This window comes from Sus scrofa, chromosome 14 (genome assembly GCF_000003025.6).
Source record: "Sus scrofa isolate TJ Tabasco breed Duroc chromosome 14, Sscrofa11.1, whole genome shotgun sequence".
Classification (NCBI taxonomy): Eukaryota; Metazoa; Chordata; class Mammalia; order Artiodactyla; family Suidae; genus Sus; species Sus scrofa.
In genome coordinates this window covers 77,558,674-77,575,292 of record NC_010456.5, presented here as the reverse complement: position 1 = coordinate 77,575,292, position 16,619 = coordinate 77,558,674, and the positions used below count along the sequence as shown (strand labels likewise).

General features: G+C 39.1%; 1 protein-coding gene across 11 annotated transcripts in view; it reads right to left on the bottom strand.

The window, feature by feature from the left end:
* KAT6B (lysine acetyltransferase 6B) overlaps nucleotides 1-16,619 on the bottom strand; it is a 206,885-nt gene that overhangs the window by 22,382 nt on the left and 167,884 nt on the right. For all 11 annotated transcript variants that reach the window (XM_021072870.1, XM_013983356.2, XM_021072866.1 and 8 more), the window contains one exon: nucleotides 14,934-15,027. In XM_021072870.1, coding sequence (XP_020928529.1) covers nucleotides 14,934-15,027 — 94 coding nt within the window. The remainder of the gene's footprint in view (nucleotides 1-14,933; nucleotides 15,028-16,619) is intronic.

Below are 16,619 nucleotides of genomic sequence, written 5' to 3'. Positions count from 1 at the left end.
ATTTGTTAACTAGTATGCAACTGCTGAACTCAAGAACCACAAACTACGTAAATAACCGGAACTCAAAGAGACATGTTAACAGCTAAAGTTCATTTTTAAGAATCAATTCAATATGCTACATGCAAGCAATCAATTACACTGCAATCATCATTTACAAATCAAAGTACACTCGGATACTCATGGGGTATATACAACTAGGTGGAAGTATGTGATTATGGACAAACAGACTGAAACTGTAAATTATGTAACTGTCTCTTGTAATTACCCGGCTTGAGAACCAAAAGAAATTTCCTGTATAATTTTGCAGGGGAATGGGGACTGAGATACAGAATCGCTTTTTAGTTGACTTTAACCCTTCAACAGCTATTTAATTATGTGTGATGAGGTCAAAGAAAGTTTATGCTTAATTTATGAAAAGCTGGCAGGGAGATACTTCAAAGTAATCCTTTAAAAAGCTCCTGATTATTCACGAAAACTAATGATTTCTCTTCCTTGTCAAGAAAGATTTATCTAAATTATTTGGTAAAATAACATTTAAAACAAATTCACAGGCATCATTCATTTATTTCTTCTCTAAAAACGTTCATTATCGTCTGAAAATTTTTAACTGGATGCAACTGAAAGCTGCAGGGGTAGAAAGCTGTCAGAGTCCTTAGACACGTCTTCTGCTTTGGTAGGAAAAAAATCTCATTAGCTTCCTTAAATTCAGGGGGAAAACTCCAACACTGGGCAAACCACAGGGTAGGGCTTCTAATCTACAAACAAAGAAGCATCTTCTTAAGAAGGAGGAAGCCTGTTTTTGCAATAAATAATCAGCAGAACCTCATTTCAGCATATTTTAAGACATGCTAGCCTTTTTCTTTCCCTTTTTTAAAATCTAACTTTTTAACATCATTTTTCTTCTGTAAACACTGTTTGCAGTGCCTAAAGATCTGCCCCAAATATTAGAACTGCTGAACACTGGTATCCTAGGCGGAAGGAAGGGGAATTTCTTACATTTACAGTGTCTGCCAGTATGGCATTGCCTCATTTTGGATTTAAAAAAAAAAGCGAGTTCCCCTTGTGGTGCAGCGGAACCTGTCTGTGAACCATGAAGTTGCGGGTTTGATCCCTGACCTCGCTCAGTGGGTTAAGGATCTGGTGTTGCCATGAGCTGTGGTGTAGGTCACAGACGTGGCTCAGATCCTGCGTTGCTATGGCTGTGGTGTAGGCCGGCAGCTGTAGCTCCAATTTGACCCCTAGCCTGGGAACCGCCATATGCCGTGAGTGCAGCCCTAAAAAGCAAAAAAAAAAAAAAAAAAAAAAAAGGAAAGAAGAGGAGAGGGAAAGAGGGCGAGGAGTAGGGGAGAAAAGAAGGGAGGGAAGGAAAAAAGAAAGACAGAAGAGAAGAAAATTAAGTCCCAATACTGCAGTGTTTCTATCTCTTTATTCTCTCTGTTCCATATTTTGCATCCCTATTCTGCACAGCCATTTCTCACCCAAGTCCTCAATTTTATCACCTATGTTAACATACAACCCTTCATTTATGTTTCTCTGGGTTTAAGAGTGGAAGCATAATTTACAGGAATACTGTTTTTCTAATGGACTCGACTCAACACTTGGGAGGATATAATCCTAGTAAATTTTAGTACATTTCCTTCACATAAAAGTGATTCTGCAAAGCCTGACATAAAGGTGATGCCAACACACCAAATACCTTGTACTCATGCTTTGATCTTAAAGCAGTAAAGGTAAAAAACTCTATCTTTTTTCTTTCTTTTTTTTGTCTGAACCCACAGGATGTGGAAGTTCCCAGGCCAGGGACTGAACCCATGCCACAGTTGCAATCTGCTTCAGCAATACAAGATCCTTAAACCAGCTGTGCCACACAGGAACTTCCTATATCTTTCTTTTAAAAACATCATTAATATAAAGCCACCAGTAAGTCAAAAAACTTTTCCAGTTTTAAGAGTTTCAAGAATCTAAGCTCTAAAACAAATACCACAGGGCATGACCTTCCATTTTAAGACCCTCACTTTCTTAAAAAGAACAAACAAAAAGCAAAAATAAAACAGAGATATAGAAAACCACACTAAACAAATATATAGCTTAAAGGATTATAAGGCAACCATGTTTGTAACCACCACCCAGGATCAAGAAATAGAAGTTGAAGGGATGTTCCAAAGAACCTTTCCTTTGTCCCATCCCATTCACCCCTCCTTTCTCCCTCATGAGTAACCACAATCGTGACTAATACTAATCCCTCATGTTTCTTTATACACTTATCACCAAAATATCCCCAGGCAGAACAGTATAGTCTTGTCCATTAAAAAAAATAAATAAATAAAGAATGTCTTTTAAGTCTCTTTTAATCTATGGGTACCCCCACAACCCCACACACAATCCTTTCTTTTCCTTATAATTTATCTGTTCATGAACAGGAGCCATTTGACTATAGAGCTTCCACACTCTGGATTTTGCTGATTGCGTACACACAAAGAAGTACAATTTGCTCCTCCTTCCTCTGTGTTCCTGCAAAATGGCAGCTGGATTCAGAGATTCCATCAAACTTGGGGTCCAGCGATGTTGCTGTGGCTGTGGGGCAGGCCGGCAGCTGCAGCTCCAATTTAATCCCTAGCCTGGGAACTTCCATAAGCTGTGGGTGCAGCCCTAAAAAGACAAAAAAAAAAAAAAAAAAAAAAGATGCTTCTCCTCATTTACTATTTGGACCTAGTGGTACAGTTCATATAGGAAAGGAAGGTTAAATGCTTTTGCAAGATAAGAGACGAGTTCCCATCACCCTCTCAATTTGTTTCTAAACGTCATCATGAATATGTGAGTTTATGAATTTGATGAGTTTCGGACTTCCTGTTGTGGCTCAGTAGTTAATGAACTCGACTGGTATAACAGGTTTGATTCCTGGCCTTGCTCAGTGGGTTGGGAATCTGGCATTGGCATGAGCTGTGATGTAGGTTCCAGACTCAGCTTAAATCCCACATTGCTGTGGCTGTGATGTAGGCCGGCAGCTGCAGCTCCGCTTCGACCCCCAGCCTGGAAACCTCAATATGCTGTGGATTCGGCCCTAAAAAAACAAAACAAAACAAACAAACAAAAAAATTGATGAGTTTCAATCAATTGCAGTTATCTTTATTATTATATTTAATGCCCAGCAGGAGCCTCCCCCTACATCCTTTCAATAAGACTCTAATAATTTCTCTTTTTTTTTTTTGGCTTTTTAGGGCTGCACTGGTGGCACATTTATGTTCCCAGACTAGGGGTCGAATCGGAGCTGTAGCTGCCGGCTTATGCCACAACCACAGAAACATGGGATCTGAGCCTTGTCTGCAATTTACACCACAGCTCACGGCAATGCCAGATCCTCAAAGCCACTGAGTGAGGCCAGGGATAGAACCTGCATCCTCATGGATACTAGCTGGATTCATTACCGCTGAGCCATGAAGGGAACTCCAACTCTAATAATTTCTGCCTCCTTCTGTCTAGTGTGAAACCAAGGAACATGCCTTTCACAGAAAGAATTCTCTATTTCATTTAAAATGATGATTCAACTTGGACTCCCCCCACAACAGACACATGCAAATATACTGTGTATAGCGAAGCCTACCTGTATTACAGCAACCACTTTTTTCGATACCTTCTGCTATATAACAAAAAACAGTGCATATTTTTTTCAATGTGGACAAATAGTTCCATTCTTAACTGGAATTATTTTTAATCCTCTTGACTATTTTTAAGCACTTTATAAACATCAATTTAAAACAATTTTTGTTGAAAAAAGGGAGCTCCTTTATGATGCTAACTCAAAGCAGGATTCAACATAAATATTATAAAACAAGGTTTTTATATTGGTAAACATGAAAATGTAGCACTAATATTAGAGTAAGAATATGCTAAACACAAATTTATGGAGGAGGGAAAAAAAAACAGATTTCTAACTAGTAATTTCCTAACAGAATTCTAAACGAATGCAGAGAATTGCTTTACCCAAAACAAACTGATATTTTAAAAAATACACCTTCCAACCAGCTGAAATGTATTGTTTGGAAATGTAAATGTATTGTTTAGAAATACCCTCATGAGAGGACGTTATCAAACTATTATCTTAGAATATTCTATTTGAAACATAACACAACAAGCTGGAAAAATACATTTACAAGGAATAATTCCCTTGAAACCAAAACCAGGTATGGCACTAATGTTAACCAATCAGAACAATATCTTTCTTGATCTTGGTTTAATACTGGGAAAATGCTTCCCTTGCATTTATCTTAACTGGGAAAATGGAAACAAGAGTTAGAAGCATTTTCTTCCTCTGCACTGATGGAGCCCAGGTGCACCCCACACACGCAGCATGCATGGCTAGGTGAACCTCCATGTGCCGGCTACTTCCCTGTGGGCAAGAAATAGATCATTTATCCTGCTGGTCCCATCACCAAGGCCAACCCTGGCATGTTTGCTGAAGGAAAGGACGAAAGGATCAAGAGTTAAAAACAAACAACAAAACCCATAAAGACTGAAAGGAGATCTGAGATCAAGCCCCAGTTCTGCAGGAACCTGGCCAGGTGAATCTGGCAGATGTTTTCAGTGACACAGAGAAGAGGACTGACTACCTTTAGGCAATCATTTATTCATTCACTCCCTCAACAAACCCTTTGTGACCTTGTCTCCTAGATGCGTGGCACTGTGCTTGGGGGTTGGAGCTCAGCACTAAACAAGTCCTGGTTCCCTTTACGCTTTTTTTTTTTTTTTTTTTTTTTTTAAGGGCTGCACCTGTGGCATATGGAAATTCCCAGGCTAGGGGTGGAACTGGAGCAGCTACTCACAGCCTATGTCACAGCCACGGCAACACCAGATTGGAGCAGTGTCTGTGACCTACACTACAGCTCACAGCAATGCAGGATCCTTTAATCCACTGAGGGGGGCCAGGGGGCCAAACCCTCATGGATACTAGTCAGGTTCGTTACCACTGAGCCACAATTGGAACTCCAGGTTCCCTTTACTCTTGAAGATTAGGTTTTCTAATACTAATTATTAGAATGGAATTTACCCAGTAGTGGGTTTCAAAATGATTCATTACAAATGCTGGTCAATGTTAGAAATCCAAACAGACAAAAGATTTGCTAAAAAATAAAATCCACCTGCATGCCAACTTGAAATAATTTCTGAGCTACGTAAGGCAAAACGGTAGCTGCAGACCGTATGTTTCATATTTACAATGTTTTCATTGAAGCAATGAATACAAACTATTCTATAAGAGCTATTTATTTTCTCCTATTTATGACAAGCTTAGTTTAAAAAAAAGATACATAAATAAATCGTTAGCTGTACTGCCTCATGCAACTCATTTCAATGCATTCAGTAACAGTCAACCTCTGAATAAATCACTGAGAGCTCAATTTTTAACCTTGATGTCATCTTTAGCATATTAAAATACACTGTACTTCAGCCCAGTGTAATAAAAGTCATGACAAAAGCTTCTAGTACAATATATTATAATGAGAAAATAAGGAAAAATAGCCATTTTCCTTATTATATTACAAACTAGAATCCTATTAAAATATAGGTCATCATTATACTTGATTACAGAGGTCAAAACACATCTTCCAAAACCTAGCAAAAGTCTGAGGATACAGCTACTGGTCCTATCTTCCAACAATTGTCATGTGGAGGTGAGGGGAACAGTTCCTATCTTGGAAAAGGCTTCAAAAGCATGAGTAACTATTCTTTAATGGTTGCCTTGCCTGTGCTCACTTGGGGAGGGTAACTGCTGGGAAAGCCCTGCAAAGAGAAAAGCTTTCTTGACAGTTTCTTAGGACTAAAGTTGGAATTCTCCTTCCAAAACAAATGCATGGGAGTTCCCGTCATGACTCAGCAGTAACGAACCCAACTAGGATCCATGAGGATATGGGTTGGATCCCTGACCTCGCTCAGTGGGTTAAGGATCTGGCATTGCCTTGAGCTGTGGTGTAGGCTGGTGGCTACAGCTCCGATTAGACCCCTAGCCTGGCAACTTCCATATGCTGCAGGTGCAGCCCTAAAAAGAAAAAAAAAAAAAAAAAAAAAAAAAAACGCATGAAGAAAGGAATTATCTGATAAAAGTCAGGAGAAGATAAGTGTCTCTTCAACCAAGTGTGTAAATGAGAATGTTGTCACAGCTCTCATTTCTCTGCCCAAGGTTTATACTAGATAAGATTGCCTCCTTTCTGATGCAACTTACGTGATCCTAAGATAGAGGCTGCCCTTGAATAAAAACACCGGACCTCAGAAGAAGGCAGGGCACACCCAACATCATTTGGAATTAAGCAACCACGGCTGATTAATTATGTTCTAATAAAATAAAACTGTTCTTCCTAAGAATCACATGAGAAGAGAAAGTACACTGAAAAAGCTCTTCCTGAGGTAATTCGTTTAACATTTATTCAATAAATAATAAGGACCTATTAAGTGCCAGCCTCTTCCAGGAGGTAAGATTATAGCAGAGAACAAAGATGCTACCTCCATGGTGGGTATATGAATATATGAAAGCCATGAATGTATGAAAGGCACATGCAACTTTCTAAATGACTCTGTACTCACTCAGACTACACCATTTTTTTTTTTTTTTATGGTCAGTGCCATTGAAAAAAGGGAAAACTATTAAATAAAAATTGCATAAGTAGGTAAACACTGCCTGTCACATGGGTAGGGCCTTCATTTAATTTGCTCAACTCTTCACAGGGGGTCAGAATGTTTCAGTTACAGATCATGTGCCAAAGACACACTGTCATGTCTCTCAAAACACATCTCTGATGCTTGGCTTGGGGAGCTCATAAATGGGGAGAAGTGAAGTATTTACTCTGCAGCCTACCCAAGAGAGAGTTTACACCCTAAAGTGAGCGCTGCAACAGCCTACCCAAGAGAGAGTTTACACCCCCAAGTGAGCGCTGCATGACCTTCACACCATCAGGAAGAAGGCAGAGGTCATGTGTCTCACTGGGACTAAAGGATGAGGCTGCTCAGGGTGAGGTGACTGGCACCAGAGCAGTGAAGGCTACACCATCTATGGCTCCCTGCCATGGTGCTTGCAAAGTGTGGCCCTAAGTCAACCACAATGGTGCAGAGATGCCCAAGACCCTCACTAGAGAAGTCGGGTGTCTCACCGGGGCCTGGGGAGAATCTGCTCACCCTGGTGTACTCAACTTGCCCTCCAAGAGATGCTAGTGAGGCCTATCAGTCCTGGTTCTTCAGAATTTACCAACATTCAGGTAAAACATGGCTCACGGGAACCCAAGCAACCAGATTCCTAAATGAAAACTACTTTCTTAAATTTTTTGGTTTTGCTTTTTAGGGTCACACCCATGGCATATGGAAGTTCCCAGACTAGGGGTCAAATCGGAGCACAGCTGCTGGCCTACACCACAGCCACAGGAACATGGGATCCAAGCCGCATTTGCAACCCTGTGACCTACACTATAGCTCACAGCAACACCGGATCCCAACCCACTGAGTGAGGCCAGGGTTTGCACTTGCATCCTTACGGATACTAGTCAGATTCGTTTCTGCTGCACCACAAAAAGAACTCAGAAAACTCCTACTTTCTATGGGAGGCCGGTCAGTATCGAAAATTTGTTTCCCAAAAGCAATTTGCAGGTAGGATGAAATTACTGTGAATCTTTGTTTAATTGTATTCCAATTCCTAAGTTTTACTTAAACTGTGTTTTGAAAAGTGTCTAAGTGGTAGCTCTTTTAAAGTAATCTATTGAAGGCTGACTGTTAAAACTGGAAGTTCCTAGCTGGCAACCTGAAATATTATGAAATTTATTCCTGTATTTAACAGTTAACCTAGTAGCTAGTGTCTATGATATAGGGGTAGAAGTTTTTTCTTTGAGAGCATTCACATGATTAGCCTCTCAACACCACACCCTTCTAGGTAGAGATGCAGGATGTGACTTTCTAATTCTATGTGATGGACCTAGAAAGGAAGAGAAGTAGGGAGAGCCAGAAACCAGAGAGAAGATGCTTTCTCATCAAGGTGATGCTTTCTCAAGAAATCAGCCAAGAGCTATAAAGAGGCTAAAGGAAAGACAAACCCGGGAATGGACTCTAAGCACCTCTCTTAGATTAGATTGGTTCATGAGAAACAGACTGGACAAAGAATGAAGGCAGGCATGGAGAATTAACCTGTTCATTCTCAGTAAGAAAGAAACTAGATATTAGGTTGTACCCAGAAGCATCCTTCCTTAAAAGAGGACTATTTCTTATTTTCCTTAAGTCCAGGTGTGTGAGTATGTGTGTGGGTGTGTGCACGCACACACACCATTCTTAAGAAATGAGAACGAGTACAGGGACAATGTTAACCACCCTTGTGACATGTCCAAGTTCATAATGTGTAGGCACTAGACTGGGTCATATGCACCCATCTTGTACAGCACACGCTAATTACAGCCTCAGTTTGTAAGTAGTATAGTATATATTCCTCATGTAAGCCAAGGTGAAACCTCTCAACATATAGGATCACAAAAAAGATCAGCAAAGGGGATTTCCTGATATGAGTGCCTAACTCATTCAATCACTCCTGCTTCCTCTAGAGTGAGTTCTGTTCTATCAAAGACAACCCTGACACACTGGACAATATTTTAATATTGAATAAAGAAAGCAATGAATTGAAGCTGCTTTGAGACTTTTAGAATTAGTTACAAATAAACAGATACTAATTTTTTAAATGACTAAAGGTAGAGTTAACTGATAACTTATGTAACTGACAAGCTGGTTGTATACCAGTCTCAAGAAAACTATAGATTTAAGTTTGTAGACTTTTTGGACCCAACTGTCATCTATCTTTTATAGCTTACCTAAGAGTAAGTAAAGTCTGAAACAAAGAAGTTAGTATAAGACTGAGAATTCTTATCATTCAAGTTAGTATGTTTGATTATTTTAAATTAGGAAATAATATTGAATTTCATCAAATGCCTTTTTTCAATTTGCAATAAACAGCTCATCTGTGTATCATTTTTTTTTGTTTTCTCCTTGATCTTTTTCCATCAGAGCTCCTCTCTCTTTTTTCTGCCAATGCTCCAGTTTTTCTAACCTAAAAACAAAAACCACCTACTGCCCTTGACGGTTGACCTTTCTGAATCTACTTTAAATTTCACTTATACCACAGTCCCCCAAAGCATATTTTTTACACCTTCTCTTAACCTTCTTCTCTGGGGCACTGAACAGTGGCTGCGGAGTGATCCTAGACAAGTTTCTTAGGGTCTCTGTGCCCCCGCCAAAAGAGATGCTAACAGTAAGCAACCTTCCAGGGTTTCTGCAAAGATTGAGTTAATGTGCATAATTCGGGTGACAGTGCTTGACATATAGTAAGTGCTCCAAAAATGTCAGCTGGGATAATGAGTACTGTTGAAATGCGGGCCTCTTTTGGCTTCCCTGACACTCTTCTCTCCTCATCTTCTTCCTACTTCTGGACCTTTTCAATTCCCTTGATGCCTTCCTCATCCTCTATTAGCTCCTTGAATGTTAGAATTCCAAGCACTCCATCCTCAGCCCTGTTTCCCTACACTCTCCCTGGGTTGTCCTCATCCACGCCTATGGTTTTAACCACTATGATATGCCCATGATTCTTTGTAGGATCCCTCTACTGCATACCCTTACTGGGCTCTCAACTTCATGGGAAGCTGGGCATGGGGAGTCCAAAATCACAATGAAGACAACATGGCCAAAGCTGCACTCGCTATCTTTTCAAGCTCAGTTCATTCACTCATTCAACTAGTATTTACTGAGCACCACTAGGTGCCTGGCAGAGTTCAACTTGTTGCAGGATGAATAGGAAAACACCTGCCTCATTTCCATGCATCTTCATTGCCACTGCCCTCGTTTAGGCCTTTACTGACTCTTTTTTCTTTTCTCTTTTTTTAATGGCTGAACCTGAAGCATATCGAAGTTCTCAGGCTAGGGGTCAAATTGGAGCTGCAGGAGCCAGCCTACCTGACAGCCACAGTAACGGGAGATCCTCACTTAACCCAGTGAGAGAGGCCACAGATTGAACCTGTATCCTCATAAAGACAACATTGGGTCCTTAACCCACCAAGGACACAGAACAGAATTCCAGGCTTTCAGACTCCTGCTTCTTAATTTTCTTTTTAGTTATGGCAAAAAGTACGAATAAGAAAATTGTAGCTACCTGTAATTCTAATTCTAGAGATAATCCGGAAGTGTATTTCCTTTCTTTCTGTCCATATACTTTTTACATAATTGACAATAGAGTATATACACAATTTTGAAAGCCATTTATTTATCATAAGCATTTTCTTATTTTATTAAAAATTCTTCAAAACGTAATTCTTAATGGCTAATGATATTTCATTATATGAATATACCATAATTTTCGTAGATGGCTGGTTCTTTCTTACCTTTGAATACTGAGGCTGTTTCAGTTTTGTTTTGTTTTTTTCTGCTGTGAGAAGTTTGCTCACCCACACAGTGAGGTTAAAAGCACATATCTCAGTTGTTGGTAGAGGACAGAATGAGTCAGGACTCCTAGGGAAGTGGCTGGTACATATTAGACACTCAGTAAATGCCAGCAATGTTGCTGCCACCAATGATTTCCCTTTTTTTGCACATGCTGTATTCATGTCCTCTGCTCATTTTTCCATTAAGGTTTATGTTTTAACACTATCAAACCTTTAACTACTAGAGACATCAAAACCTTGTTGGTCTATTTGTTAAACATCTTTCCCATTATGTTTGCTTTAAATATTCAACCATAACCATTTTCCTACATAGATGTTTTACACTTTTATATAGTCAAGTTCGTCTGTGTGTATGTGTATATATATATATATTTTTTTTTTAGTCTTTTTTTATCTTTTTTAGGGCCGCACCGAAGCATATAGAGGTTCCCAGGCTAGGGGTCTAATCGGAGCTGTAGCCGTCGGCCTACACCACAGCCACAGCAGTGCCAGATCCGAGCCACGTCTGCGACTCACACCACAGCTCAAGGTGACGCAGGATCCTTAACCCACTGAGAGAGGCCAGGGATTGAACCCGCAACCTCATGGTTCCTAGTTGGATTCATTAACCACTGAGCCACAATGGGAACTCCACTGTCTGTATATTTTTTTGGTGTGTGATTTCTTTGGTTCTTTTAATGCTTAGGATATCCTTGACCGTCTAAAGATCAGATAAATAAGTAAGTATCTTTTCTTCTACTTTTTAAATGTTTTTATTTTTGATTTTTGTTAACCTCTAAGCTTTTAATCTATCTGGAATTTCTTTTGTTTTTACCCAAATGTCTAACACGTTTCCTTATATGGTCACGCTTTTGAATATGCTGGTTCCCTCGGCATGGGATGTTTTCATGCCATGAGCTCTCAATATATATTGTAGAACATACTGCCCAGCAACTGATGTCTTGTCGGTGAACCTGACCACACAGCAAGGGCTATGTCCTCTTCATTTTGGTTGCTCATGTTTAGCAGTGTAGACTAGTGTTACTATTATCTATCTATCTTTTAAAGGATACAACAAGGATAGAGAAAACTAAAGTGGATAACAGAAACAAATAAACCGAACTGTATTTCAAATGAATAGTACAACCTCACTGAAGGGAGATAGGTTAAAAAGAACTAACCCAAGTCACGTGTGAACGCAGTACTTTAACTAAATACATTTAGCTTAAAGTCAAAAAGAACTATACACAAATATTGACCTCTAGTTCGGAGGTTTGTTTTACACAGTGGTACGAGTTAACAACTCTAAAACTACTTAATGTGTATTCCAGACTGAGCATATAAATAAATATATTGTGGATAATGGAAGTCAGGTTTCTCACTATTAGCGAAGAGAGTTACAAACACAGAAATGTGAAAGGATAGAATAAAACCATGCAGTGGCATTGATGTGGAATGCAGAGTTCAGTATGAACTCATGATAGGGGTAGGTGTAGGTACAGGTGTAGTTGTGTGTGTGTGCATGCACACACCTTTAAGTTTTGGGCAGTCACAAAACTCATGAGTTGTTTTATGAGCAACTGGGAGCTGGTGCCCTTGAGTCACTCTGGCCAAGCTCTCCAGATGACCTCCTGGGAAGCCCTGCTCTAACAAATCCCAGATGAGCTATCTTGGGAAGAGACAGGCAACAACATTATTCCAAGGACAGCATTTGGTCCTGGGATGATCATTCCACCTCTTGACTGTCATAGAGAATAGTGCTCAAAACTCTGTACTCATAGTTCTTTGTATACACAGAACACACCACTTTTCACCCATGTCTACGATCCAGTGTGCCAGTGGGCAGCTGGGTAGCTAACAGTTTTCCTTCTACTGGTATCTTGTTTCAGCTTCCTAAACCAGCAGTTTTTAGAGACAAAATAAAGACTTCCTGCCTTACAGCTTTCTTTGAATTACCAAATATACTTCTCCTGACCAAAAAATCCTCAGGCTCATGTACACATAGAAATAAATAAAATAAATCTAACCATTAAAAGTTTCCTTAAACAACAAAAAAAAAAGAACAGATTTTAGAAAACCTGTAACCCTGGTTATCTGTTTTGCCCTGAGTTCTGAATTATAAGGTTTTCAATGATTATGAGAGGGCATGGGGTTTATCTCCTTCTGCAAAGCTGGATCTAATCATTATAGAAAGATATTTATCTACTATTATTTTAAGTAACTCCAAAGAGGGAGATGCTATCAATTTTTTCAGCAGCCTACTTTATCTTCTTTAAAACCTTTGTAGCCAAGGACTTTTTTCCCCTTGGCTTTAAAGTGAATTTCTATTGGGTTTACACCAGTCTCCACTTTCAGTGCTACAAAATTCTTCCCTTGGTTTCCTATTCTCTGAAGAAATAGCACCCATCCCCTTTCAACTTTATTCAAATTATTCACCATACTCCTTAACCCACTCCAATGCAGGGTGATGCCAAGAGTATACAAAAGAGAAAATCTACAATGACACCTCAGCGCTGCATCATGACGGTCCTGAGCCATCCATATCAGTTTGAATATGTTCCTTAATTTATGTTTAAAAAAAAGAGAGTAGACTCTAATGTAGTTTTCACTAATATGGTTAACATAAAGATTTAGCATTTGAAGGGAATGTCTTTGTTCCTGGGTGGTTCTCTTATGTAGAAGGCCTCAGTTTCAGATCATGCTGCACAAAGAAGATGCTAGCACTTTGGAGATTCGATTCAGATCAAAGCAAATACATTTAATGCAGATTTCTGAGGGCACCGCCCCACTGAGTACAGAGAAGGTATTCAAGGAGTTTACAGTAAGTTGGAAGTAAGATACTTGTATCAAATAATTACCACAAAAGAACTTAACCGAGTCTAAGTGCTATCCTGCAGAGATATATGGATCCAAGAAGAGAACGGGATGAAAGTCCACGAGGAGGGATCAAAAAGAAGAGGCTCTTGAGCTAGCTCTTAACAATGGATAGGATTCTGAACAGATGGAGGCTAGAAAAGGAGGAAGCAGTCCTTTTAGGAAAGGACCACATAGACAAAGAATAGAAGTATGGGAACCTGCTCAGAATATTTGAGAAGGAGGTTAATATATGAAAAAGTCTAAGAGATAGGCTGGCTCTAGCTGTTGGAAGATCTTGAATATTGAGCTAGGGAGTTTGCTTTATTCTGCAGGCATGCAGATCCTATTCAAAGTTAAAGGTTTGAATGGCGGCTGTGCATATCAAGTTATAATATTTAGGAACAACTGGTGAATAGTGGCCACAGAAGATTTCAAAATAAGACAAGTGGATTTGCCCTTAGAACTCATTACAACCAGGACTGTAAAATAAAAATGGTGACCTTCTGGTAAGATGGCCCTCTGTGGGATAACTAGATCAGGCGGAAATAATACTAGCATAAAGCATTAATAACTAGAAAAGTTATCTGAAAATATAAAAATAATCAATAAAAAGAATAACATCCTTCAATATCAATAAATTCTAGAAATCAGGCCAAAAATACTATACAGTTATACTTTACACTCAGATTTTAACATTTCAACACCTAATATACACATTTAGACACAAAGTGTGACTTCATGGTTTTCCTTGAGCACAGTTACATTTTGGTTTTGCTTTTGATGTACCTTATGTAGATCACAGGATTTGTTATATTTTTCTTCTTTCAGTTTAAAATCTGGTAATGAAGACGCACACAGTTCCTAGTGACAAATTTTTACACAGTCGGAAGTGATTACTATGATGGAATACCTGGCCTTTGTGTTATCTGGATATTTGAAACAATTCTCTAGATGCAGCCTATTTACACACCCCATGTAAGATAAACAAGGAGGAAAAAACCACCAATTTTTTTTAACATTATTAACTATGCATATTTTAAAATAGTAATTCCATTTTCATTGAGAAGACTCAGAAGATACAGACAGATGAGGATAAAAAAATATTTCTTGGATATCCTCTAGCTACAGATGTAATAATTTCCATAATAGAAAAGGGAAATTAACAAAATAAGATGGTTATTTCTACTAGCGAGGCTCAAAGCATGGGCTACCTAAAGAATTGTTTTTCTGAATAGAAATATACCTTTTCTGCTCTGTATTGCACAAGATTATAGGCAAAATTTTAGAAAGCTGGAAATCCTTTTAAATAACACTTCCTTTCGCTTTAATCGCAAATAATTGCCTCTTTTGGTGCTAATGAGCATCAGCCCCACAGAATGGAATGTAATTCTGCCAGTTCATTCAGGGTAATGGCTTTGTGAGTTGGTGACACTGCCGAGAGATCTAGTCTCAATTTCCTAGAGCACAATAAGTGAGCGGTAGTACATTTTTCACTTGAGGAAGATTTTCTAACCTATGTAAATATAAATAGAAAACTCATTATCTATTGATAAAAACAACAAAGTGGGTTAAATAAAGTTTTATGTGTTATTCTCCTTTAACAGCCATCAGCTCCCTGGATCGTGAAAGTAAATAAAGCACTTCACTTACTGAAATCAATGAGAAACCGTCCAAATCCTTGCCTTTGGTGCTGAGGCATGATCATTATGCAGGAGACATTATACTTCTGCTGGCAAAGCTTTTCCTGAGGGAAAGAGAAACAGATCAAGTATGTCAGAGCTCTGCTGAAATGGGCGATTTCCTGCACCTGCCACCATCCTTGTGCACTAAGGTGAGCCAATGTGTGAGGTCAGGATCAAGCAGAATAATCCTACCGTGTTAATCAATCAAACCCTCAGCTAACAACAAACTATCCACTCTAGGAATGCCTCTCAATTACATCTTCATTCTTGAAAGCAGTACCATGAAACATGAATAAAGAATCCAAGGAAATGTGAGCCAAATGAAACAGAATACAGATTACGGAAGAAGTGTTTTCCTTGGTCTACTTGGGAGATGGGGAAAAAAACACCCCTCCCCCCCAAAATACAACATCCAGGAAGTCACCTAGTGGGGTCAGTTAGGACTTACTTAGCTGGCTGCCTTGCTTGCTAAATGCCCCCCAATGAAACTACAATAGTGTATTTGCACAAATACATTTCTTCTATGAATAAAAAGTCAAAGTAAAGAAAGTGGAGAAACAACCTGCATTTCCAACTAGGAACACAAAACCAAAAATACAGCAGCAACAAGAAACTCCCAAGCCTCCAACCAAAGTGAGGCCAAAATATAACCAACAGCCTGAAATCAGGAGGAAGACTGGAAAGAACATGATGGGCAATGGTTCTTAAGAGTTTAGAAAAAATTTGCAATTTTCATGGGATATGGCATCAGAGCAGCAATATTTTCTTCAGAGTACACAGAAGCCGCCAAAACCTACACAGAGAAGATCTGGAAAAGGCTTTTGAGGTTGTGAATGGCCTGGCCAAATATAAACCACAAATTAGACTGACCACAAATGGTACTAACCACATCAAAGAACTACTTCAGAACACCCAGATCTTTAATGAACCTATTTAAAAGATCACAGGAAATAGTTGTGGAAAAAACCCTACAGGGCAGAATTAAAGATTTCTTTGTGAAAAAGATGGGCTCCTGACTTTTGCACATTTGGAGCTGTCTTTGAGTCTCCAAGAAATGAGGAGGAAGAAATATGTGTATCAATTTTCCTAAGAAACTGGATTGTCCATCACTTGATGTGCACATCAATGGCAAAGAGTCAAATAATTAGTTTATTTGCAAAGTTAGACAAATGGGTCACGGCATCTAAAAAGAGGTGTACTCTGGGTTAAAAGGATTCATCCCTGATGCCATTCTTTTCTTTGTCTCCAACTAATCTTACCTTTATGAGATCATTTGAAATCTGACCCAACAGTGGTTCTTTCCCCTTTGACACAAGCCTGCCCTTTAACACAAGTTACGAGAGCTCAAGTCCAATCTCCGGATAAAATAAGAGCTCCTTCTTCCCTTCCTGTTTTGAGTCATCTACTATGTGCTTGGAAACTCATGTGCATGTAATGACTTACACTGAATTTTCTACGTCATCTTGACCATTCTCTGGCTATAACGTCTAGAATCTAAGTATAACCCCAAGGGGCCAAATTTATCACACTCCAATTTACATGTTCTACTATGGTTTAATTTGCATCTAGTCTTTTAGCAGTTGTTTTTGAGATTAATTTTCATTGTACTACATTGCCAAAGAAAATTATACTATTTCAGGTAAATGATAATAGT